This window comes from Saccoglossus kowalevskii, chromosome 1, assembly GCF_978046115.1.
Source record: "Saccoglossus kowalevskii chromosome 1, keSacKowa6.1, whole genome shotgun sequence".
NCBI classification, from domain to species: domain Eukaryota; kingdom Metazoa; phylum Hemichordata; class Enteropneusta; family Harrimaniidae; genus Saccoglossus; species Saccoglossus kowalevskii.
The window spans coordinates 41,648,093-41,675,094 of record NC_140641.1 but is presented as its reverse complement, the minus strand read 5'-3'; the positions used below and the strand labels follow the sequence as shown (position 1 = coordinate 41,675,094).

The 27,002-nt window shown below is 36.5% G+C and overlaps 1 protein-coding gene and 4 long non-coding RNA genes across 6 annotated transcripts in view; 1 reads left to right on the top strand and 4 right to left on the bottom strand.

The window, feature by feature from the left end:
- The window catches only part of LOC144349492 (uncharacterized), a 38,168-nt gene extending 25,994 nt beyond the window's left edge, over nucleotides 1-12,174 (bottom strand). The window contains exons 1-2 of the long non-coding RNA XR_014928828.1: nucleotides 12,070-12,174; nucleotides 11,764-11,900 (exon numbers count right to left, since the gene is read on the bottom strand). This is a non-coding gene — a long non-coding RNA (uncharacterized LOC144349492). The remainder of the gene's footprint in view (nucleotides 1-11,763; nucleotides 11,901-12,069) is intronic.
- LOC102801897 (uncharacterized) lies at nucleotides 7,774-10,306 on the bottom strand. Its single transcript, XR_438212.3, has 2 exons — nucleotides 9,999-10,306; nucleotides 7,774-8,203 (listed from the first exon to the last, which is right to left on the bottom strand). It is a non-coding gene; the product is annotated as an uncharacterized LOC102801897 (long non-coding RNA).
- Nucleotides 12,175-13,527: 1,353 nt separating the features above from the next.
- On the top strand, nucleotides 13,528-14,373 carry LOC102801968 (uncharacterized). The gene is made up of 3 exons (XR_438213.3): nucleotides 13,528-13,724; nucleotides 13,819-13,897; nucleotides 13,994-14,373. It is a non-coding gene; the product is annotated as an uncharacterized LOC102801968 (long non-coding RNA).
- A 585-nt stretch (nucleotides 14,374-14,958) lies between these two features.
- On the bottom strand, nucleotides 14,959-16,402 carry LOC100367815 (uncharacterized). 2 transcript variants are annotated; one of them, XM_085502086.1, is made up of 2 exons: nucleotides 15,903-16,402; nucleotides 14,959-15,539 (listed from the first exon to the last, which is right to left on the bottom strand). In XM_085502086.1, the coding sequence occupies exons 1-2, from the start codon at nucleotides 16,048-16,050 to the stop codon at nucleotides 15,364-15,366; spliced, it is 324 nt and encodes a 107-aa protein (XP_085358212.1). In that variant the 5' UTR covers nucleotides 16,051-16,402; the 3' UTR covers nucleotides 14,959-15,363. The 2 variants fall into 2 exon arrangements, with proteins under 2 accessions (XP_085358212.1, XP_085358218.1); XM_085502092.1 differs by having other exon boundaries at nucleotides 14,959-15,543; nucleotides 15,903-16,401.
- Nucleotides 16,403-18,507: 2,105 nt separating this feature from the next.
- On the bottom strand, nucleotides 18,508-24,259 carry LOC144349493 (uncharacterized). The gene is made up of 4 exons (XR_013419975.2): nucleotides 24,163-24,259; nucleotides 23,687-23,908; nucleotides 22,946-23,002; nucleotides 18,508-19,095 (listed from the first exon to the last, which is right to left on the bottom strand). It is a non-coding gene; the product is annotated as an uncharacterized LOC144349493 (long non-coding RNA).
- Between the last annotated feature and the right edge of the window lie 2,743 nt (nucleotides 24,260-27,002).

The following is a 27,002-nucleotide window of genomic DNA, read 5'->3' as shown; positions in this document are numbered from 1 at the left end:
GAATCAAAGGGGGGTGTGAAGGACATCCTTGTTATAAAGTATGCGGTGGCAGTGCCAATGAGGAACCAAACTGCAAGGACTACTGCTAAGTGTCTGCTGGATAATTTCATGATCCACTACGATTTTCCTGAACGCCTGCACAGTGATCAGGGTCGTAACTTTGAATCGAATGTCATCAAGGAACTGTGCAAGCTGACAGGGACTAGGAAGACTCACACTACACCTTACCACCCTCAGGGGAACGGGCAGTGTGAGAGGTTCAATCGGACTTTGCTCAATATGTTGGGTACGTTGGAGAACCATGAGAAGTCCAACTGGAAGGCATATGTGGCGCCTTTGGTTCATGCGTATAATTGCACCAAGTACGAATCAACCTGCTTCTCCCCGTACTACCTAATGTTTGGTAGGCAACCAAGGTTGCCGATGGATGTCCGTCTTGGTGTGAGACCCGAGGATAATTGTCCTGGAAAGCCAGAGCGTTATGTTGAAGATCTGAAGGAAAGGATGAAGTTTGCCTATGAGCAAGCCCCAAAGTCTGCTGGCAAATTGAAGACACAGAATAAGGTTCATTATGGTAGAAAGGTGCATGAGACTACTTTCATTGAAGGTGACAAGGTCCTAGTGCGTAATGTTGGTGTTCGAGGAAAGGCCAAGATCGCTGATAGATGGGAAGAGCAAGCTTATACGATCGTTAAGCGGATAGATGCAAATGCTCCGGTCTATGTTGTTCGACACGACGGTAGTGGAAAGCTGAGAACTCTTCACTGGAACTTGCTGAAACCTTGCAATGTTGAATTTGGGTATGGTGATGAACGAGTGGATGTGCCAGATTTAAAGGATTCAGGCAGACGGGTGAAGGGAAAAGCTGAAAACCAGAGGGAAGCTGCAGACCTGAAGCACTCAGTTGATTCTAACTCCTGCACCACTGAGTGTGACATGGAAACTGCAGTGCCAGTGATGTTGAACCCTCAGACTCGGCCGTTCCATCCTAAAAAGGGTATAGATCAATTGGCCAAGGAGGAGAATAGTGTTTCACCACTGGTGAGGGATTCAAGTGTTCAATCACAAACAGTGACTACCGAGCTTGATATCACCAGTGAGTCTGAATCTGTGGGAGATCCTGAGTCCCCACTTGATACAAGGATTGAGTCAGTAACTGAACATCAGGGTTCACTTTTCGAAGTTACAGAGTATGGTAGTAATGGCACTGAGGATGTTGAATTGACTGACTCAAGAGTGAGTAACTCATCTGACGAGACGAGTGATAGTAGTTGTGTACGTCCCTTGCGTCGATCTTTGTGTGCGAGACACCTACCGAAGAGGTACGGTTGGAGTACGCCGCGTTTAAGACAGAAGACTGATGAACCATTGATATCGTCACTTTTGTACATTTTATTCGAGTTGTGTGTACCAAAGTCGTGTAAGAAGGAGTTGCATAGAGCCAAGCGTTATTAGTTGATTTGGATAATTGCCTTTTGAACTATTTGTTTACATTTATGATAGCTTTGTTATTGCTGAGAACGTGGTGTGATGTTGATTTTGTGTTTATGAGGTCATGTTCATGACTGGTGTGTAGACTATGATGAGGATTAGCTAAGGGGATGTGAACCGACGAAGTTACTATTGCGTGTGTTTTCTGCTGTGAGTCTTTGGACTAGCGCGCATCCAGCATTAGCACGCAGCCGGTGGCAGCGCGAGTTGCTTTGGGCTTATAGATGTTTGGGGGAGTCCCTTGCCTTTACCATGGGGTACTCTTGGGCATGAAAAGGGGGTGGAATTAATCAGAACTTCCCGGGGCCCTGACCACTGGCGTGGGGTAACTTGGTTAACCAAAACATGGATCATTGGGACAACGTTTCGTTTTGGATGGCCTTATCGCCCTACTACCAGAAGAGGTTGTCAGGAAGTTTTGGGCGATGATGAGCAGATGCCTTGGTGGTATCGTTGACTGCTTGCAGATGTATCAGTTCTTTGGTTGCAAGTTCTACTTGCATTGAGAGGTTAGAGTCTTTTTAACTCATTTTTGTACCCTCTCTACAGATTATTAGCTGTTTTGTTTGCACTTTGATGGGAAGAATGGATTCCCTGTAAACCAGTTGAAGGACTGAGCTGCTAACCTCATTAATTCTTTTCCTATAGCTGTAGATATGAATCTAACTGATAGCTGTGGCATGGAGAATTTGGTGAGTGCGGGGCGCACATAACCTAATTCGGGGGAGTGTGTAACCAAGTGTTGTGTACGGTCAGTACCCCGATTGAAACACTGGTACGGCCCTTGCTTGTGAGCGAGAGTATCTAACAATAACTATGACGTCATTGTCTGGACGTACTTTTCGTGTATTGTATTTTGCTATGAACAGTATCGTTTATCTGCCTGTAATTTTCATCTTTTTAATACCTTTCATATTTGAGTGTGTTTTATTTGAAATTTTTCAGCTGTGCTTTGGGAGAGGATTTGCTTTTCCCGCGTGACGGGTAACGTGATTGAGTAGGCATGCGCAGAGAAGGAGACGAGACATGCTTGAGATTGTGACATGGCTTTGGACGGTGCTCAGAAGGTTGTGGTGAAATTGCTTTGAATCGGCAGCCGCCAACAAGACAGTTCAGATACGTGCCGGTAAAGACACGCGGACTGCTTCCTGAGCATTTTGGGCCGTTGATGGCGAAGGACTGACTGTGATAGCCACGAACTTTCAGTTGAGGTGAGCGCTTTGAATTTGGAACCCATGAGGTGTCGTCTGCCGAGTATTGCCAAGGCGTGACGTCATTTGGCCTCATTTACGGTGTAAACAATATGGCAGCGCCCATGTAACGAGCCTGTAATCCTGATGATAATGCCGTCCGAGCGTGGATATTGCATTGGAAACATTGTGTAGTAGTACACGACGCAATCGGCTTACTGAATCCCGTGTGCGAACGGTTTCCCGCATGCCAACAGTGATCGTGACGTTCATCGTGCTTTGATTGACCAGCAATAGACCAGTGCACTGTAGCTGTGACCGACCAAGGACAATCAGTTCCCGCATCGCCTGTTGTGAACACGCACGTCGTGGACAGTTATTGACAGTTTTGGTAGTGTTTTGCACAGTATTATCTGGCAGTGTATTGTTGGTTTTGATATCTTGTTTAGCTGTGTTATGATATAAGCAGCTTTTACCGAGAAATTGTTATTACCAGTTATACTTATTGTTACTAGTTACGGGGAATATCAAAGGGGAGTATACCTCCAGTATATTTGTCACAGTGGAGGAAGTTGCTTTGATTGGTGTCCCGACTGTGTTGCCATGGTGATAGGCTGCGTATTTGAAGGTTAATTCGCATTGTTTGGCGTACCACTGGTAGTAAGGGTTGCATATACATTTTGCAATAGTAGTAAATGCCTTCATTGGGGACATATCCTAACAAATTCTTTGTATGTGACGGTCACCTAGGTAACTCAGGTCAAGTGCGTGACCCTTTGAGTGCGCCCTCTAGTGTTATAATTCAAGTATAGTGTATTTTGACTAATCTGTCATTTGTTATTAAACCGGTTGATTGATACATGCCACTTGTCTTCACTGTGTTGTATGCATTGCATGGTACCGAAGTCACCTGCGACGGTAGACCTGTCAGCCCTAGGATTATTATTTGTTCTCCTCCCATTTAAAGTCCCTATTAGCCGGTACTGGGAAGTGAGAAGGTCACACAAGGTAGCAATAAAATGGCCATACAGTAAGAGGCACAACGCATAGAACATTCATTCAAATTCAAATATTTAATAGTGATTAACTCAAGAGCTGAACATTACCTACACACATAATGTGCACGTATGCCTTCACATGACATAGCAACTAAGACCTACCACATATTCGAAATAATGCGCTTGCTGATTGGATAGGATGACATGATTAATATTAATTCGATAACGATGATGTAACACTTGATTTTTGGATTGGTCAATTTGAATTCTAACATTCATTTTGATTCATAAAAATGCATATTTACAAAACTTTTTTTAATATTTTCATAATGCTCGTATTTTGTAAGCCACTGAATCGAATCATGATCAATGATAATGAAACAAAAAAATTGGAACATTCTAATATTCAATTCAATTCAAGTCGCGTGCCTGTTATTGACGCTGTATTTCATATTACGTTAGTGTTTGTAAAACAAAACAAAGCGTGTTAACTCATTTGGTAGATGGGGTCTGTTTGGCGAAATTGGCGCGTGCCCTTTTCTGTTTATTTGTATTTATTTATTTAATTTTTAATTTGTATTTTGTTGTTATTTTTATGTGATGTTATTTTTCCTACCAACAAACAGCCAATTACAACTGCTCGTAAACACACCCATTTTTTACAGATTAAATCCCGACATAGATAAGAATATTACAATTTCCTCGATAATATTTCTTGTACATATTGTATATTTCTACTGATGTGGTTGCCTTTGGTTAGAAAATACAGCCATTTGACTTATGACTGATACCTATTCCTTTGCCCTTTGAACGGAGGGGGTGGTCCTGGGCGTTGTTTTTGCGAAGCTCCGACAGAACCGTTCATCAATTTTAGACAGAATATTGCTACAAGGAGAAAATAATAATCATGTATGGTGTTTCAGTTATGGCTGGGGTTCAATTGAGGAGTAAATCTGTGTTAAATCTACCAATGTAAATAAATATTATGTATTTATCAACCTAGCCCCTGAATTTGACACTATAGCGCAACATTTTGTTGACTTCTTAAATCTACATTGACGTCTACAAAATCCACCATTTCACGCTATGATTTGCAAGGCACGTCGCTCTATTTTTATACGAAAGAACGAGAAAGAAGTCAGACACATGATACTTTCAAAAGCGAACCGTATAAAATTATTTGATCACTAATGTCAATAAAATAGAACAAGTCATTGAAAATGACACAGTCCCCGTTAAGTTCTCTTTGTGCTCGTCATATTAAAGCGGAGGGGTTGTCGCGAGCGTGTCCTTGAAACTTGAGTTCCAAGTGGCGTATACAACAGATTGTTTATTTACATCAAAACACGTGTTTCGTGTCATAGTAATATGGCCAAAATAAAAACAGCCGTTATTCAGCCATCTTTGATCTGATTATGAAACACACTGATATGTATGATGTATGTGCCAAATACGAATGAAAATGGTACATAAATTGTGGAAATATAGTAGTAAGGCCAAAAAGTCAGATGGCTGTCAATCGGCCATCCTTGACCAGATTTTGAAACAAATTGTCATGGATATGCATCCTAACATGTATAAAGTACATGTATGTGCCAAATTTGAATGAAAACTGACAGAGCACGTCCAAGATACCGCATAAAAAAACAAAAACAAGATGCCTGCCAGTCGAACATCTTTGATCCATCATGGACATGTATCCTAACATGTATAATCTATGTACCAAGTTTGAATGACAACTGACAAAGCATGTCCAAAATACAACATTTTCAAAAAACAAGATGGCTGCCAGTCGGCCATTTTGAATCGAATCGCTAAACCACTGCATGTGCATATGTCCCACATAAGGTACTAGGCACATGCAAAGAATGAACGGAATCGGTCCACAGGATTCTGAAATATGACGTTGGATAGACTGACGCAGGGACAGACGGACACACGGACGGACGGTCGGACGGACAGACTCAGGAACTCATGGACGGTCGGGGACATGTATCCTAACATGTATGATCTATGTACTAAATTTGAATGAAAACTGACAAAGCATGTCCAAAATACGACATTTTCAAAAAACAAGATGGCTGCCAGTCGGCCATCTTTGATCCAATTGTGAAATAAATCATCATGAACATGTATCCTAACATGTATAATCTATGTACCAAGTTTGAATGAAAACTGACAAAGCATGTCCAAAATACAACATTTTCAAAAAACAAGATGGCTGCCAGTCGGCCATTTTGAATCGAATCGCTAAACCACTGCATGTGTATATGTCCCACATAAAGTACTAGGCACATGCAAAGAATGAACGGAATCGGTCCAAGGGACTCTGAGATATGACTCCGGACGGACGCACGGACGCACGGACGCACTGACACACGGACGCACGGACGGACGGAGACCGAATTATAAGTCCCCGTTTTCGGACTTCGTCCGAACGGGGACTAACAAAAGATGGACGTGTGTTGTCTGGCACAAGTGACGCGGAGCGGCTCTGTTTTTTCAATAGATGTTGTCCACCAAACAGGAATGTAAATAGAAATGTACAGACAATAAACACGTTTATATTCAAAATCTAAAAAGCCGGTTATTTTTTTCATTATTTTGAATGGACGCACTGTGTCACGGATTCATCGCCTGTCTTGTGTACTTGTTGCTCTTTACTGTATTTGATCTTTCATTTTCCAGAATAAACTAAACTAGAGCAAGTAAAAGTGTGAATCGTCAATAGGTAAATGAGCAGATGTTTCATAATTTATATAGCACTGTAGCTTGTCACTATAGCAACATATAACACTTTCCAACGCAGTGCGACAGAGGGCGTGGTGTAATATTGAACCCTTTAATGTAAACTATAACAAATACACAAAGTATACAAGTATAAAAGCAATATGGAATTCACAGACAATAATGAAATGTTAATGACAACGAAATCCTGGAAAAGTTAGTGGATTATTTATGTTAGAAGTTTGAGGTAATTTTTATGTAATACTTTTTTTTAATTCGACATGTTGCCAACATTATTGTTTCCCGGCCGTTATCGAAGGGAAAGTCCCTTACAAGTTTAGCGATGATCACAGTAAGCGTGATCTCAATTGCACAGGAGGCGTGGCTGTCTACAGCATATGTAAATGATTAGTATGATATGCAAAGTGTGGGAGGGATTCGCATTTATCGATGTGTACACAAGTACCCGAGGTGAAGACTATTTATGTACGCCACAAAACACTTTTTAGCGTTTTCTTAAATTGAAAACTCGTCAGCATGTTTGTAGTTATGTATATTATTGTATGAATCATGTTATCATAGTCTGTTAACTTAAAGAAACACCTAATAAATACCTCCGATGTACACAGTCAACCACAGCGAGACTCATAAAACGTGCAATGGCGTTGTTCCAGCGCCAAAATAAATCGATGTTGTCGAATTGTTTTTTCCAGAACACCACGTTGTGGTTGTGGATATAAAACAAAACGAAAGGGTTTTAAACTAATAAACTGAAGAACGGTCATACATTTTTAAACTTTTAAAAATTCAGTCCAATTTGCTCCATTGCATTTCGTCTAGAGTGCTCTCTCGGACTATGTGGTGTCGTCAGACGCAACATTGAATGTAAAATAACCTTCTATGCTTCAATCGCAAGCTGATTTGCGTTTCCTTTCTTTTCTTAACGGTTTCAACCAATGGGCTGCCCCATTGGCTATAGCATATACAAACGTATATGCTATAGCGATTACGTTAGACTAATTCAGTGAATCATTCAATGTAGACTACAACAAATACACAAAGTATACAGAAGTATAAAGAGAGTATGACAAACACTGAATCAAGAAATTCAATAATGACATTATGAGAATATAATGTGAAAATGGCGTCAGAGGATTATTTGATATCAAAAATAAATGTTTGGATGATTGATGCAGGCGTTTTACATTTTATCGTTGTGAATGTAATTGCGCCCCCAGTGTCTGGGTTACAATTTTGTTTTGTTTTTTTTACAAATATTGGACATTATTTGAATATTCATAAGATAGCTAAGACTGGATACCCCCTGAATAAATATTTGATGATATTAATAAACAGACACGAAACAGTGTAATGAATATCGCCATGCTTTAATAGTATAGATGCACATTATCTTTATAATAATTCATGTACTAGGTCATAGACCAATAAATGGGCGAATCGACTGGACTTATGACGTCATCTTAATAATTGTACTGAAGACACAGTAGATAATCTTTTAACAGGTCTTTGTATTTGACATCACGTGATAACACGTCCATATTGTTTCAATCCAAATCTACACACGTTATAGCTTGCAAACTGAAATAATATCTAATCAAATGGTAGACGCCAATATGATACTGTCGCTGTGGCACGTGATTCATGAATGCATCCCGGTGAGGGTAGTGGGTAGACATAACCACCATGTAGCTATACAGTACAAGTCAGTCCATCTTATTGGTTAGGTGCTCTTACCATGATGGCTATTTGCTTCACTGCGGGACTTTTTCAGGGCAGCTGAAAATGACGATATTAATAGTTTAGACAAGAAGAACTATTTGTACTAAGAAATACAGCAAAAGCATAACATAACGTAATACGACGTGAAACAACACAACACAATATAATTATACTATTTGGTAACACAGGCATTTTCATCCATTTTTTGGCCCAAAGTATGACAATTAATCAGATCGGCAATCGCTATACTAGAGAAAAAATACGACAATCGACGTAGAAAATGTATTAGTTTTGTATTCGAAGAGTGATCCATATATTACCTTTCAAAATTGTACAGTCTATGTATAGCAATATAAAGTCTCGTGTACGAAGCCCAAAAGGGGTAACGGAAACGTTTAAATGTCTATGTGGGGTTCAACAAGGCTCTATTTTGTCACCTCTTTTGTTTGCTTTGTTTATAAACGACCTTGGTGACTATTTGGAGCACAGACTTTCATGTGTATATGTTGGTTTACTTAAATTGTTTTACTTACTATTTGCTGACGATTTAATATTATTTAGTTCGAATGCAGTTGGTTTACAAAGACTGCTGAACGGTTTATCAGAGTATTCAGGCAAATGGAAACTTAAAGTAAATATTAGTAAAACAAAAATTGTAGTTTTTAGAAATGCCGGCAAATTAAGGCATTATGAGAAATGGCACTACAATGGTGAACAACTTCTGGTTGTGCCTCATTTTTGTTATCTGGGTATTACTTTTTCGAATAATGGTCGCTGGTTTAGATCCCAAAAAGTGATTGCCGAGCAGGCGAGTAAAGCAATATTTGCTTTAAAAAAGATACTAGCAAAATACAGTGATATTGATGTACAAATGTATTTAAAGATTTTTGACTGTAAAATTTAACCAATTTTGATGTATGGCAGTGAAGTTTGGGGTTTTGACAAAGGGGTAAATATTGAGGAAACACATCGCAAGTTTTGTAAATTTATTTTAAATTTGCTTACAACCACAGCAAATCCTGTAATTTATGGAGAATTAGGCAGACTACCACTAATCCATTTGCGTTACATACGTATTATTAAATTTTGGTTGAAAATTTTAAAAATGCAAACACAGCGTTATGTTTACCAATGTTACCTTTTCCAGTATAAAGAAGCGGAAAACAACCGTAAATGTTGGGCTTTCCAAGTCAAAGAACTTCTATTTTCGCACGGTTTTGGTTTTGTTTGGTTAAACCAAGGCGTGGACGATAACTGTTCCTTTTTGTCTCTATTCACCCAAAGAATTCATGATATGTACAAACAAACTTGGTTTACAGATCTCAACAATTATCCTAAACTCGATAAATACAGATATTTTAAGATCGATTTTGAATGTGAAAAATATTTGCATTTAATAAAAGACAACAAGTTACGTTCTGCGCTATGTCAGCTTAGAACATCATCCCACAACCTTCGGGTTGAATCTGACCGTAAACTAAACATACCGAGGAATATGAGGATCTGCAAATTATGTAATTTAGGGTTGGTTGAGGATGAATACCATTTTTGCCTTGTATGTCCACGTTTTTTAAATCTTAGAAAAAAATATTTACCTAAATTTTATCTGTCCAATCAGACTTACGAAAAATTTCTTCGTTTAATGCAGTTCGACAACTTATCTGTTCTTCAAATTTCAAAATTTGTATTCTACGCTTCTAAACACAGAGTCAATCTACTTAACCAGTTGTGACTAGTAGATTGAACAATTCTTTAAAGGAATCCCTCTGTATGTATTTTTCTATTTTTTGATTTATTGTACCATAGGCCTGAGGCCATTGTACTGAATAAAATTCATATCATATCATATTACCTTGTATTATCTTATCTTGAATAACTGGGTTCTGAATGTTGTCACTATCCAGGGGTTCTGCTATGCGATGCCCTGTTGCGATCTCACCAGTCACGTCTTTACACCGTGTTATGGGATCTGTTTGGTACAAGTCCCAATGTTCGGTCATACTACAGCCGATGAAATAGTAATGAACAGCGTAACAAAATGAGGAATCCAAACTGTTCATGATTATTACTCGCTGAGGCAATACGAAAGCGGTGTCTGAAATGGTGGCTTCTATTCGAATGAGACGTAAAGCAGGACAACAAAAACGCGGCGGAATATTTGGGAATTACCCTAGTTCACAATCAGTAATCGCACTAAAATAGCGATTAGTCAATCACATTTCCTACTGCTCTTTAGTTGAATTGTTATCGAAACCAACAGTTCACAATAAACTGTCCATTTGGATTCAGCAAATTCCCACAAGACAAATAAAATGCTCGCTATATTTGCGTCCAAAAATAACGGCTAGTCATGGGTCTTTCATAATGTTCTATTTTGGATTTGATGATCGAAACCAACAGTTCACAATAAACTGTCAATTTGGATTCCACGAACACCAATAGAACAAAATGTTCGCTATATTCGCGTCCAAAAATAACGGCTAGTCATGGGTCTTTCATAATGTTCTATTTTGGATTTGATGATCGAAACCAACAGTTCACAATAAACTGTCAATTTGGATTCCACAAACACCAATAGGACAAAATGTTCGCTACAATCACGCCAAAAAATATCGACTAGTCACGGGTCTTTGATAGATTTATATTTCGGATTTGTTGATTGAAACAAACAGTTCACAATTAACTGTTCATTTGGATTTCAGAAACACCATTAGAACAAAATGAATGTACGATATTCCCGCCCACAATAGCGACTAGTCATGGGACTTTCATACTGTCACATGGTTTATTCGTTGACCGAATCTCAGTATAATTTCACAACGGACTGACGCAAACAAACAAACACACCCAGGCCAATGCACATGTACGGAGAATTCTTGCGCAGAAATATCGACTAGACTAGAGTTGTTCTCCAATGCGTCTGCACTTCAATTTACAATAGCTTGTGCGAAACATAGTTCAACCAATAACCAGTGATTGACGACCATACATATAACACGTTAACGTGGAATGGACAACAATTATTATGTCAAACTTCAAGAATGCTAATTTGGCTTCAATTTCAGAAAACAAATATATAAGGCAACACGGTAATTAGACACGTCAGTAGTACAAGAAGCTAAGCTATGCGTAAATGCAATAACCAAGGTTGTGGTTATTTGAAAAACAACCACTATGAGCCAGGAGAAAACGAAGACCGATGCAAAGTACCACCTATCGAACGCATTTGATCACTCTTTAAAATCAGCCAGACGAAGTTATTCCATATTGCAATTAAACTGCACATGTTTATTACAAGGGCATTGGTCAGTAAAAGAGGGACAAATTTGGCGAGGTGGCCACAGTGTGCAAGATATGTAATAGAGTTCGTTCCTATGCAAGGAAGTTATATAATAGTAGGGTAATGTGATACAAGGTATGGTCTTCCTTTCTAAAACGACAACTACTTTAGGTTGCCCGAGTTCGTAGCTGTAGGACAACCTAATTGGATGCTATGTGATAAATGTACAACTCCACAAATATCTTACGGTACATGGTCTGAACAGTGCGTCTATGCAATGCTATCATTGCAATACTACACATTATTTGTCAAATAGCAATAGTCACAGAATACTTACTACTTAATACGCCAGTATTTCAGCAACCTTCGATAATATAAATATACGTTGTTTTATCTACACATACGACTAAGCACATCTTTCTAGCGTACACGAATACCATTCGGCCATTTTGTACGGGCTTTATAAAAAAGGAGCTACAACAAATACAGGATAAAATAACACAGTATTTGGACAATATCACTGAATTATTCGAGTAACTATGAATAGGGCATGTGGTACATCAGCCACAAAACACCGACACAAAAAATCTGTATATTTATTATTGATAATGTAATAGATTGATATAAGATTGTGTCTACTTACTCTCGTGGGATTATATCCGCCAAGTACACGATGCTGATTGTTTTATATTTCGACAGATAAAATTCACGAAGATATAGCGCCATTATCGTATTTCAGTGGTTAATCTAGAAATATAAGTCCAAGAACTGCTATTTCAGAGCGATTAACCCTTACGCATATTCTATATATTTTCAAAAACAGTAGTTTCTACTTTTTTTTTAAATTTATTAAATCGAATTTAATTGATGACTTTAAATCGATCTATTGTCAGTTGATTTATCTTTCCTGTATACTTGCATACACGTTATAATATATTGTGTTTTCATCGGCAAAGCAAATGGATATGATACGTACATGTGTACCAACACTGTGCAATTAGCAGCCAAGAGTAATATAAACGACACTTATCATGTTTTCAATGTGTTAGAAGTTGGATGTAGTTTTTATTTAATACTTCTTTTTGCCGAAATTATTTTTTTCAGCCGTTATCGAAGGGAAAGTCCCTTACAAATTTAGCGATGATCACAGTTAGCGTGATCTCAATTGCACAGGAGGCGTGGCTGTCTACAGCATATGTAAATGATTAGTATGATATGCAAAGTGTGGGAGGGATTCGCATTTATCGATGTGTACACAAGTACCCGAGGTGAAGACTATTTATGTACGCGTCAAAACACTTTCCAGCATTTTCTCAACTTGAATATTCGTCAACATGTAGTTATGTATAATATTATATGAATCATATTATCATAGTCTGTTACTTAAAGAAACACCTAATAAATACCTCCGATGTACACAGTCAACCACAGCGAGACTCATAAAACGTGCAATGGCGTTGTTCCAGCGCCAAAATAACAACAAATTGATGTTGTAGAATTGTCTTTCCGAACACCACGTCATTTGTGTTGTGGATATAAAACAAAACGAAATAGTTTTAAATTAATGAACTGGAGAACGGCTATAAATATAACACACGTTTTACAGATTATGAAATGGATAAATAACATAAAATGGCCACCGTCAATAGTTGGTTGTGTTGCACAATAAGCAAACGTTGCCACATAAATGAATTGTGTATTGTAGTAGTAGTAGTATATTTAGATCTACAGTTACAACTATATTCTAACGATATGGTTGACACATTTAGTAAAGTCCAGGTTTTAAGTTTTTATTTTTGTAGTAGTTTTGATACGAATAGTCTAATGGGGAATGTGACACTCCAACTTTTAGAAATTCAGCTCACTTTGCGCCATTGCATGTTTTTTTTCTTTCTCAGAATAGAAGGTGGTACATTTCGTCTAGAGTTTTTCCCCCGGACTCTGTGGTGTCGTCAGACTTAACATTATATGGAAAATAACCTTCCATGGACCAATCGCAAGCTGATTTGCGTTTTTTTTTCTTAAAAGGCGACTGTTCCAACCAATGGGCTGCCCCATTGGCTACAGGATATGCAAACTCGGGTATATTTAAAGGTAAAACGGGTATTATTATCTTTTAGTTGGTGAGGCATCATTTCTGATTTCTTTTCGCTAACATTCAAAACAGTGAAATATGCCACACTACGAACCGGGTGACGGCAGAATTAAGAACCCAATTTCTAACAGTATACGTATGTGCGAGACAAATGAAGGCGCGCTTAGAGTGGCATCGGCAGGAGTAGTTGCCATTGCCGTAGTGTAGGTTATATGACGTTGACAATACGTACACTTCATAATAACCGTGGCATTCTTGTTTTACGTGTTTTTACAGTTATAACGTTTGTGTTTTCAGGACTGCGCCAGTGTGGATTTTACCCTACGGATTTATAAAGCTTGTCGAATTAGCCATACGACATTAGATATAATGTGTGGTAAGTATATTTTCAATTGGTTTTTATATGCTGTTTCAACGAAAACTTGACAGATCCGATCGTACACCAATCTCGTATTCATATTTATTTCTTTAGATTATTGGCAGCATATTCGAGAATTGTTCCCGCTATTGACATTGTGAAGCATACCACTATACTAGCCTATTTTCAAGACTCCAAGCAGTTTTCAAGTTTACTAATGTTATGAACTTAGCAACCTCGATGACTAGCCTTCCAGTTTTAAATCACAAACTAAGTTATATTAGTACCACATTACTAATACGAGGATTATTATTTTTTCGGCAATACTTCTCTTAATTAAATCATTATTTTTTAGTAAAATTAAGCTTCTAGAATATACGCCACTTTCACATGTCTCGTTTTTTACACATTAACCAGCGTATTTTTGTGTTGTTTTCGCAATTAACGTCATTTAAGTGCTTCATTTGAAGCAATAAACTTGTTAACACAGTAAACCCTGGTTGGCGATTGTGATTTGTTGTTGTTGACGCTGGTGACTAAGAGTGATTTGGTGTTTACGTATTCATGGTATGACTGTGCTTTCAAGGAAAATTTGACACACACACCTTGCCTTGTCTCTAAGCAACGACCCATTAGAAAAACTAGATGCTAAAAATAGTAACGATCTTACATAAATTATGTTAATTAGACCCACAACCTAAAATAAAAAAAAATCGGTAGTTACAGTTTAGATATTTTCAGAGTTGCGCGTAATGGTGACTGTATTTGTAACGATTCTTTGGCCATTTTAGTGGATCATCTCTCATGTTTCACTGTCACATGTACTGTCGGAGATAAAAATGCCAAAATACAAATAAACCAGTGTTATATTCAGTAGCATAATGAGTACACCTAACAATAGACACCTGTCACTCTTTCTCGGCTATGGCTGCCGTGCCATTGAGACCAGACTCAAAATACATATCGAGTGATTTTCGCATACTTTGATCGTTCAAACTCTTCTTCTCCGTTATACCAGTTTATCATAATCGTAAACAATTGTAAAAAAACACACATACCATGCTCAATATTAAGCAATGTCCAAGAAAACTAAAACAAGCTTTTAATCGCCGTTAGTAAAGTAAATTATGAACAAAACTCAAAGATCATAGCGAGGAGTTGTGGTGCTGTAACAGTTGCCGTCGTCCCCGCGACATTAACACACTCACTTACTATAGTTTTCATAAACTGTGTTGTTTGTGAATACGAATATAAAATAAATTTGAATACGATACATAAAAGGCATATCTCAATGAAAATATAAACGAAACAGTTTTTCTGAAAACACAGCTAAAATGGTCAACTGCCACCGTCGCTTGGTGTCCCGGTAGTCCACAAGGCAGCTGCGCACGGCTACCCTTTGAAAATAAACTGTGCCTAGTGAACGTTGATTAATTGTCTGTTTACAGTCATTCCAACTGTTGTTGTAAATAACAATAAACTCATTAAAAAATGTCACTTATAATATTGTCATAATATTTAGAAATCGTCTCTTCTTCTGACGCAAATATCGTGGCCAATTGGACCTTCACTGGCGAAGTTGGCCACGTGAAACAGTGCCTAGTGCTCCGGCAGATTTGTCGATGATTTCGACGCTTGTTCAGTGTGTTTCCTTTCTTCTCTGGCTGTAAAAAGAAAATTGTATTAATAAAGACAGTGACAGAGTTTACATCATATACGACACTGGGAAATGTAACGTTCTTATAATACACCATTCACCATGGGTAACAAGGACGATTTTTTGGTAGTTTAAGTCTCGCATTAGCCTTTTTGTTCGGAGTGCAATGGTGATTTTGGCTGTGAAATTCAAACAATGGAACAAAGGATTGCTACTGACAATGTCTAGAAATCAACTCTTAAATTCGACCTTCTCCCAATCATAATACAGGTGGCAGCGCACGTGGTATGTTACAAGAGTGTCTGTAGCATACTCTGCATGAATGAAAGGTGTAGAAATAAATAAAAAAAATAGTAGAATGCCTACCTCGTCTAGTTTTCTCTGCTATTGCTTTGTTCTCTATGCCGTTGTCATCAAATGGTTCAGCCATGGGAAGAGCTGTTCCAATTTCTCCAGCTTTGTCTTTCAGCTTCGTCCGGGCGTCTTTTTTACCTGCGTCTTTTCCGTCAGCCATGATTATGGTCAAATTGTATTGAATCTCGTTATATTGAGTGAAATGTTTTAAACCGAATTGACGACCGCACCCTCGTTGGCATGAGCAAGGTTACTGCTTAAAGCATAGTAGTGCCGTGGAACAATAAACACAGCCAATGGCACAATGCTGCGTCAGCAGTTTTGTAAGGTGGAAAAACCCAGTCCGGTAAAGCTATCGGAACTCTTTTTTACCATTGCTCAAAATAGTACTAATAACATTTAAAAATAGCGATGATTTGTTTTCGCGACTACCTTGCTGTCACTCAACCGACTGTTATGGCGTCTGACTCTGTGGCGCTTTGTGATTGGCCATAGTAAAATGAGTTGATCAGTGAATGACATCACTGGCATTGCACATTATAATCAAAATGCTACTGAATGTTACGCAATATACGCACTAATATTGCTTATTTTTCAATAAAAACAAGCAATTTATCGATATAAGTTTTTAACTCGGAAGCACGGTATTTATTGAGGGAAGAATGACAAAGGTGCTCGCATCTCAAACAACCTCCACCAATATATTCGTTACCGTTTATTGGCGTACGCCATACTCTGTTTAGTTATTTCATTCCACTGTCGTTTGTGTTGAATAATGCTGACACATTATCATCCTGAATATATATTTGTTAGTTTGGACGCTTGGCGTATTACGCGTTTGGTCAATTCCACATATTGTTTTTCATGTTTTATTTATTTTTGTCAAATATTTGAATACTGAATCAATTAACACGTGTCTGTTTTTGATCAAGACATTGACAATCGAGCTCCGCGCTAATTATTTTTCACAAAACAAAAAAAAAAAAAAACAAATAGCTAAATTTGTAAATCCTTAACGATATTTGGTTTGCCCACTTCATCATTCTGCAATTTAAATTTATATGAACGTCATGTAAAATATGGTTGAGATTATAGTTATAAAAGAAACATTTTCATGTTGTTTTAATTCAAGTATAATTTACTCATTTCCTCTCGCAAAATCTGTGCTATAAATTATGGGGACTGATTTAGGTGCATAAATATGCCATTTTTATAAAGCACGAAATACTTATGAGAGTTTTGAAAAACATGAACAATATAATGACATAAAATTGCACAATGCATTGCAGGCAGTGATATTAATTGGTGTTAACAATATATGATCAGTACATTGTAATTATACATTATATGCCATTTGCTAACTAGTGACATAGGAAAAGAGGGAACAGCTTTAACAACAGGTAAGACTAACAGTGTTGTAGCAGCAGCAAAAATCACACTTGTTGACAAATAAGGACAATATGGTTCAATATGGCTTCTAATAACGATAAAAGGTGGTTTCAGATAATAACCAGGAGAAGAGTGGATACTTGGATTCGGCATCCAACTAACCTAACCTTTCTTTTAAATACATATCAATCAATATCCGACCCATATTTGCTAACGAAATTCTATGATATGGACGATGCTCTCTTTATTATTGGCAATGTTTTCATTAATCATCTGTTTCCATTCTAACACTGACAGAAAGTGAAGCAATCAGTGTGATTTGGCAGCTATGATTTGAACTATGCCCTCATTGGCTGCGGCTGTATTGCCGTGTTCTCTTGTTTTTTTTCGAATTTGCCACAGTTCTACAATATACAAAACTATGGGTTTTTTCCCCTAGAAAAAAGTTTCCTATTAAAATGACCACCTACTGACTTTTAGGGGGTAGTGTGAATATTTGTTGGTTTCTGGTGACTGGTTCGCTTGGGCGTAATTTGAATGCTAATTTTGATGGATGATATTTTTAATTCTCGCAAATTTGGACCTTTTGCGTAAATGAACAGATCTGTATTGTTAATCAAAGATGGATGCTATCATCGACGATTGTGGGGTGTTGTCTATTTAATTTTAATATTTGTTTTTTGGCAGAACTATGCAAATAATGTTCTGAGTTTTTTGTTGAGCTGTTTTAACTTTACCTATGCACCTAATCAAAATGCTCAGTGTTACTCCACCCAATACATTAAAACCAATTTTACTTTTGTTTGATGTCAAATAAATCTTTCTTCTCCGAATATCATAGTCCTGCATCAAATACATTCTATATATTGCAAACTGGATTAGGCCACCCGAACTGTATTGAATCTTGAATCAATTTACCTTTGCAGCCAATCACAATCATATGTTTGTCTAGCAGATATTAACTGAGGTATCTATACAATTCAAATATCTAGAACTTATTGCAATAACTAAATATATGGCCCCACGGTTGCACATCCTGCTTCACATAGGAGTCACAATATATGGCCCCACGGTTGCACATCCTGCTTCACATAGGAGTCACAATATATGGCCCCACGGTTGCACATCCTGCTTCACATAGGAGTCACAATCGAATGTATTTTGTAAGAAATAAGAGGCCTACATCACTCAAGTAACATTAACGTAACTATGCCATATTCAACCAATATTTGAACTATTAGTTAGTGTCTTTAATGAAATCTAACAAAAGAAACTCTATTCAATATAGAGCAAGACAGATTCAAAAGAAATATTATCATATAACCAACCAAAGTTCTACATTTGTAGAAGTGTTGGCGTCTCAGCTGACATCTCTACATTGATGTAACTTTCTACTGATTTATGATAGTCCTGTATTTACTTATGCAACCAATGAAGTTCCTGTATCCTGATATCTATACATTTTTTTCTTTTATACTCGGAATATTCTGTATCCAACCAATCCAAAATCTTTGAAACCCAATCCACCCATGGTGTCTAAATTCTATATTTAATTCTCCACTATGTTAGCCACTCATCTGAGGTCTCCTCAAACTTCAAATAAATATAATCTCATTGTTCTGTATTCATTAAATTCTTTCTCATTTTCAAATCAACCAACCACAATCCTATAGTTGCTACCTGTGAGTAAGCTTACCAAATTAGACTCCAGAGATCCATCCAATCTAGAATATATTTTCCTGCATTCAACCAATCTTATGTTAATATCATTCTTATAGTATATTAACTTCGCAATTAAGGCTTCACACATTCACACCTACAAAAAAAACATTGCGTGGTATCAGATCAATCTCATTGCTCTATTGCAAGAACGGTGCTGCAAGAATTGTGCTGTTTTAACCAGTATTTATTCAAAACACATATATTATGTTTTGCTATCTGAGAACTAACTATTCAACTGATGTATACATAGATTCCCTTTATACGGAATGTTATTAACCTTTATCAACCAATTTTATCTTCATTCAAACACATATATTATATTTTGCTATCTCAGACTTAACTTCTCATCTGAGGTTCTCAGAAATTCCCTTTACATAGAATGTTATTATCCTGTATCAACCAATACTATCTTCATTCCAAACCCATATATTATGTTCTTATATCAACCAATATTATTTTCATTCTAAATCATATATTATGTTTTGCTATCTGAGATTTAACTTCGCATCTGAGGTCTCCAGAAAATCCCTTTACATGGAGTGTTATATCTACCAATACTATCTTCATTCCAAAACCATATATTATGTTTTGCTATCTGAGTGTTAACTATTCATCTGAGGCGTTCAGAAATTCCTTTTACATGGAGTGTTATTCTCTTATATCAACCAATATTATTTTCATTCTAAATCATATATTATGTTTTGCTATCAGGGTGTTAACTTCACATCTGAGGTCTCCAGAAACTCTCTTTATATGGAATGTTATTATCTTGTATCTACCAATATTATCTTCATTCAAACCCACATATTATATTTTGCTATCTTAGACTTAACTTCTCATCTGAAGTCTCCAGAAATTCCCTTTACCTTGAGTGTTATTATTCTGTATCAACCAATACTATCGTCATTCTAAACCGATATATTATGTTTTGCTATTTGAGAATTACGTCTCATCTGAGGTCTCCAGAAATATCCTCTATATGGAATGTTATTGTTATGTACCAACCAATATTATCTTCATTCCAAATTATATATTATGTTTTGCTATCTTAGACTTTAATTTTCATATGAGGTCTCCAGAAATTCCCTCAACATAGAATGTTACTACCTTACATCGATAAAAAATATTTTAATTCAAAACTCATATATTATGTTTTGCTATCCGAGTAGTAACTATTAAACTGAAGTCACCAGAAATTCCCTTTACATGGGATGTTATTATCCTGTATCAACCGATATTATCTTCATTCCAAACCCATATATTATATTTTGCTATCCGAGGATTAACCTCTCACCTGAGGTCTCCAGAAATTCCCTTTATATGGGAATGTTATTATTCTGTATTAACCAATATTATCTTCATTCCAAATCATATATCATGTTTTGCTATCTGCGAGTTAACTTCGCATCTGAGGTCTCCAGAAAATCCCTGTTCAAGGAGTGTTATTATCTTGCATCAACCAATACTATCTTCATTCCAAACCCATATATTATGTTTTGCTATCTTAGACTTAACTTTTCATCTGAAGTCTCCAGAAATATCCTCTATATGGAATGTTATTGTCATGTACCAACCAATATTATCTTCATTCCAAATTATATATTATGTTTTGCTATCTTAGACTTTATTTCTCATATGAGGTCTCCAGAAATTCCCTTAACATAGAATGTTACTACATTACATCGATAATAAAGTATCTTCATTCAAAACCCATATATTATGTTTTGCTATCTGAGTGTTAACTATTAAACTGAAATCTCCAGAAATTCCCTTTACATGGGATGTTATTATCCTGTATCTACCAATACTACCTTCATTGCAAACCTATATATTATGTTTTGGTATCTGGGAGTTAACTTCTCATCTAAGGTGTTCAGAAATTCCCTTTACATGGAGTTTATCATCCTTTGTCAACCAATATTATCTTCATTCCAAGCCCATATATTATATTTTGTTATCTGAGTGTCAACTTCTCATCTGAGGTCTCCAAAAAATCCCTTTATATGGAATGTTAACATCCTGTATTAATCAATAATTTCTTTATTCCAAACCAATATATTATGTTTTGCTATCTTAGACTTTATTTCTCATATGAGGTCTCCAGAAATTCCCTCAACATGGGATGTTAATACCTTACATCGATTAAAAATATCCTCATTGAAAACTCATATATTATGTTTTGCTATCTGAGTATTAACTATTAAACTGAAGTCTCCAGAAATTCCATTTACATGGGATGTTATTATTCTGTATCAACCGATATTATCTTCATTCCAAACCCATATATTATATTTTGCTATCTGAGGATTAACCTCTCACCTGAGGTCTCCAGAAATTCCCTTTATATGGGAATGTTATTATTCTGTATCAACCAATATTATCTTCATTCCAAATCATATATCATGTTTTGCTATCTGAGTATTAACTATTAAACTGAAGTCTCCAGAAATTCCCTTTACATGGAATGTTATTATCCTGTATCAACCAATACTATCTTCATTGCAAACCCATATATTATGTTTTGCTATCTGGGAGTTAACTTCTCATCTAAAGTGTTCAGAAATTCCCTTTACATGGAGTTTTAATATCTTTCGTCAACCAATATTATCTTCATTCCAAACCCATATATTATATTTTGCTATCCGAGTGTCAACTTCTCATCTGAGGTCTCCAGACATTCATTTACATGGAGTGTTAATATCCTGTATCAACCAATATTATCTTTATTATAAACCCATATAATATGTTTTGGTATCTGACTGTTAACTATTCAACTACGGTCTCCAAAAAATCCCTCTACATGGAATGTTATTACCCTTTATCAACCAATATTATCTTCATTTCAAAACCATATATCATGTTTTGCTATCTGAGTGTTAACTTCTCATCTGAAATTCCTTTTACATGGAGTTTTAATTATCCTGTATCAACCAATACTATTTTCATTTCAAACCCATGTATTATGGTTTGCTTATCTGCCAGTTAACCTCTCAACTGCAGTCTCCAGAAACTTCCTTTACACATAATATTACTATCCTGTATCAACCAATACTATCTTCATTCTAAAACCATATATTATGTTTTGCTCATCTGAGTGGTAACTTCTCTTCTGGGGTCTGCAGAAATTCCCTTTGCATGAAATGTTATTATCCTGTATCAACCAATATTATTTTCTTTACAAACCAATATATCATGTTTTGCTACCTGAGTGTTACCTTCTCATCTGAAATTCCTTTTACATGGAGTTTTAATTATCCTGTATCAACCAATACTATTTTCATTTCAAACCCATGTATTATGGTTTGCTTATCTGCCAGTTTACCTCTCAACTGCAGTCTCCAGAAACTTCCTTTACACATAATGTTACTATCCTGTATCAACCAATACTATCTTCATTCTAAAACCATATATTATGTTTTGCTCATCTGAGTGTTAACTTCTCATCTGGGGTCTCCAGAAATTCCCTTTACATGGAATGTTATTATCCTGTATCAACCAATATTATTTTCTTTACAAACCCATATATTATGTTTTGCTATCTGAGTGTTAACTTCTCAACTGCGGTCTCCAGAAATGTTTCTTTACATTGAATACTACTATTCTGTATCAAGCAATCTTATCTTCATTCCAAATCCATATATTATGTCTTGCTATCTGAGTGTTAACTATTCAAATACGGTTTCCAGTACTCCCTTTGTATGGGATATTATTGTCCCTATTACTAATATTTATGCTTATTCGAGTCAGTTTACTTAAATAACCAACCACAATCCTACGTATTAATTTCCCAAATTCTTTCTTCAACCAATGTCCATTTAACCCTCAAATAATGTTAATGGACAATACAAGCAAAATGCTTGAACCGAATAATTGAATATCTAATCTGGTTATATAAAGATACTATTTTTAGGTTTAGTTGTCACTTGCAGTGTCGGGTAGCCTACCTACGTAAAATTGCCGATGTCACCATTACCTTCCGCTCAAGCATCGTCATCGGAAACCTGGAAATGAGAAAGTAATATTGGAGTATATAATATTTGTTATGAGTTGGTCCAGATGTATGTATTGGGAATGCTGTACAATGGTTCATTGATCATCATCAGCTGTGAAAAAAGTGTTTATTGTGGTCAATCTCATAATACATCATGTACAATATAGATTACAGTATTCGTAGTATGTTATGAACATCTCTAATTATTATAAAATCTAACCATCTAGTTACTATTAATGTGGTTAATTCTACTTACAATATAGAAGTAAAATAGATTACATTGTAACAACTACGAATAACACATCTATTTGAATGAATTTAGCATTGATTTTAATATTGCGTGGGCGTGATAATTTATTATAATAATATTCCTCTGGGCTCACCCAAGAACAGCACAAGGTGAACACAAATTGTAATTGCATGTCTGTTTATTCATGTAAATTATCACAGTTGCTGCTTTCAAGTTCAGTATCACCTTGTCAACAAATGCCACAATCACGAGAAATACAATACCTACAGCACAAGTAATAAGACAGTATAATTGTATACAAGCTGGGAGAAGATAAAACACAAATAGCATCTCACATATTAATGACAGATTGTACAATAAACCAATACTCTGACCCTAACTACGCTTACACAGATACGAAGAACACATTATTTTGTTCAATACACAAAAGGATAAATAACCTACCTTGTAGACGACATGTTCCATACTCTGACGCGGTTTAGTGAAAACGTAGACTTCAATTCTAATTGACAACCAATAATACATGTCATAGTTATACATAGCTCTCTTGTCATCTCCATTTTACCACTGATATATATCGCATTGTTTTTAAATACACACATTTTTGTTACTGTCGCCAACCAGATGTCGCGGAAAGTTACCAATATCCGGTTCCTAAAAAGACGGCTTATCGAAAACCAGACACCAGAGATAAATATCAAAATATTATCACACTGTATTTTCCATCTCACTAAAACGTTGATATACATAAATATTTCATTGACTGCTGTCGGTTTTCCGCTATGTGGTTAGTTAGGGAATGCGTTGTGTGATTACGCTAACCATTAACATAATCTAGTATTATTAAATGGTTTCTATAAAACAAATTAAGGAACCCTGTACAAATGTACTGGTCGATATGATCTTAGTATTTACGTTACCCATTGTTCTCATGAAACCCTTCTTTACTTTTTGGAAAGCCCCGCCGGTTCCGTTACCAGTATAGCAATGATTCAACTGCCATGTTGTTAGTTTGTTCGTTGCAGTAGACGCATTCCAGACAGTATGGTATATAGTACATCTGACCTGTGACCCGTCTATGTGCCATAATGCAAAGTGACAACGGCATTTCAGTAGTCCCCGGGTAATTAAAGTACTTTGTTTCAACACAGACTTACGTACATATGAGCATATTAATTAATCTACCTTCCTGTAGAGAAATTCTCCTCTCATGTTATCGAGGTTACTGGGCCACCATGCACGACCTTTCAACTCGTCTGGTTTTCCAGACAGTTTGCTTCCAATGTTGTTAAATGGACAACAACGCCCAAATAAAGAGCACAGCTAACACATCACGTACATGTAATTATTGTCCAAAATCGCCCACTACCCAAAACATGTATATCTATGCTAGTCAAGAACGTGTACCATAAGGTAAACTCAGAGTCATTGATCGTTGAGGGCGTTCTGATGTTGGAAGTTACTGATATTTCTACAGGTTAAAACATCGGTTCACATGGAGGAGTTATGATGATGCATGGTTGAAATTCCACATGCGAAGTGTGAAGAATTAGTTTGCAAATATCTCCGCATATTGCATGATTTAGTCGTGTATCACAATAACACAGCATATATTCAGTGATCGGCCTCTATTCATCAACGTATAAATGCAATATCATTCTTTCTGTATATAATATTTGCAAAATATCACTTGCTTTGTCGATCATACTGTCAGCACACTGCGCGTCCGGTGTTCAATGACGTCATGTGAGTCATTCATTACATAAATCTCTATATCCAGGGTCCATATCTACTTTCAATCTGATTCACCCACGCAACACTTACGTCAACCGTGACGTCACTGCGATAAGCATGAGCGCGAGGGCGTCGTTACTCGGGATTAAAACGAGAACAATTGGAATACATGGTTAGATTCACGTATTTAGTATAATAGCAATAAAGTACATTTTCATACTTTCAGTTGTCAGAATCAATATTATTATGTGAAATATTATTTTTATCGTGTTTTGTACTCCTGGCCTTAGAGCTAGACTATATCATATTTTTTTCCAATAATTTAGTACGTATGTAAAACTGAGATAAGTGAGTATTTACTATCATTAAATTTTATAATGGTTAAATAGAAAAGCACATGTTGCACCTATCTTTTTAGATGTAAACAGTTAGTTGTAAACGATGTTAAATAAAGAATGAATCAGGAAGCGCGTTGTTCTAAATATATATTAACACCAGTATGTGATATAAACAAGTGTGTTATATGAACACGTAAATACAAGTGTGCGATAGGCTCTCATCACGTGGATACAAGTTTGCGATAGGCTCTCATCACGTGGATACAAGTTTGCGATAGGCTCTCATCACGTGGATACAAGTTTGTGATAGGCTCTCATCACGTGGATACAAGTTTGCGATAGGCTCTCATCACGTGGATACAAGTTTGCGATAGGCTCTCATCACGTGGATACAAGTTTGCGATAGGCTCTCATCACGTGGATACAAGTTTGTGATAGGCTCTCATCACGTGGATACAAGTTTGTGATAGGCTCTCATCAGTCACGTGGATACAAGTGTACAGTATACAGTTTATAAATGAATACAAATATATAGTTTATAGCCCACACATGGTGTCACAGTGTAAGGCCTGCAAATCACTTCTGAAGCAATAATGAAGCAGGTCTTACACTGTCGGACACATGAGTATAAGTGTCTAATTTGCAATCTACACGCGAATGTGATATGCAGTTTACATAAGAATATAAATCTGTGACATGTATTATATAAGTGCAAGTTCGTGAAATATAATCTGTATAAGAATAGAAATCTACTTATGAATACAAGTGTAGGACATGAAATTCGCATATAAAGCTATAAGCACGATATGTAATATTCAGACGAATACGAATGTCTGAAATGCAATCAACATGCTGATATGTGCAAGTGATATGCAATCCTCATAAAATTACACGTATATAAAATTTATTTATATAGGAATGTAAGACTATGCAGTCAATATAAGGTACGAGTTTGTGATACGTATTATATTATACCCGTGTATCACTGCCATGGATGCATCATTGTGATTGGTTATGCGAGCCATGGTTAAATAGAGCATAATGCACAGTTATGGTGTTCCAAATAAGGCCCAAAAATAAGAGTACAAGTGTAATTCGTAAACAAATAACGGGAAGGGCATTTAAATATTAGGGAAATTTTGGAGTAATATTGATAGAATGAAGATATTATATACATATTTTATTTTAGCAGTGGTTAAATAAAAATAAATTGTACAACCTACAATTTTTACATGCTATTTTTGCGACATGTTTTCGTTGTCTGTAACATAAACATGGCCGAGTATCATGTATGGGAGCTGTTAGAGCAAGACTTTCTTGCTGAAACCGAAGAATTCGTCCAGACTCCGAGAAAGAAACGCTTTGCCAATTTTAATGAAATTGACCTTGACAACTGAATATTGAGTTGCTAAAAGACGAGAAAACAACCATAAAGCAACCAGCGTGGGGAGTGAAAATTGTGAAAGGTGAGTGACTTCAACATCGATCATACTATTGTTCGTCCTTTTGTTTACAAACAAAACATTCCGGGCTGGTCCTCTTGACACAGACATCATTTGCAATAAATCGTTCATTTCATTTTTCGAAGATTCAAATTCTGAATTTCTCCCACCTGATGAGAAGCTGAGATGGGGAGCGGTACTCCAACTCAAGCCTATCGGGAATGCGTGCAGCCATCAATCGGTATC

Excerpts from the sequence above, each read along its gene's own strand:
- LOC100367815 (XM_085502086.1), bottom strand. The coding sequence starts at position 16,050 with ATGGCTGACGGAAAAGACGCAGGTAAAAAAGACGCCCGGACGAAGCTG. Across the intron at positions 15,540-15,902 it reads AGCAGAGAAAACTAGACGAG|AGAAGAAAGGAAACACACTG; the intron begins GTAGGCATTCTA and ends TTTTACAGCCAG.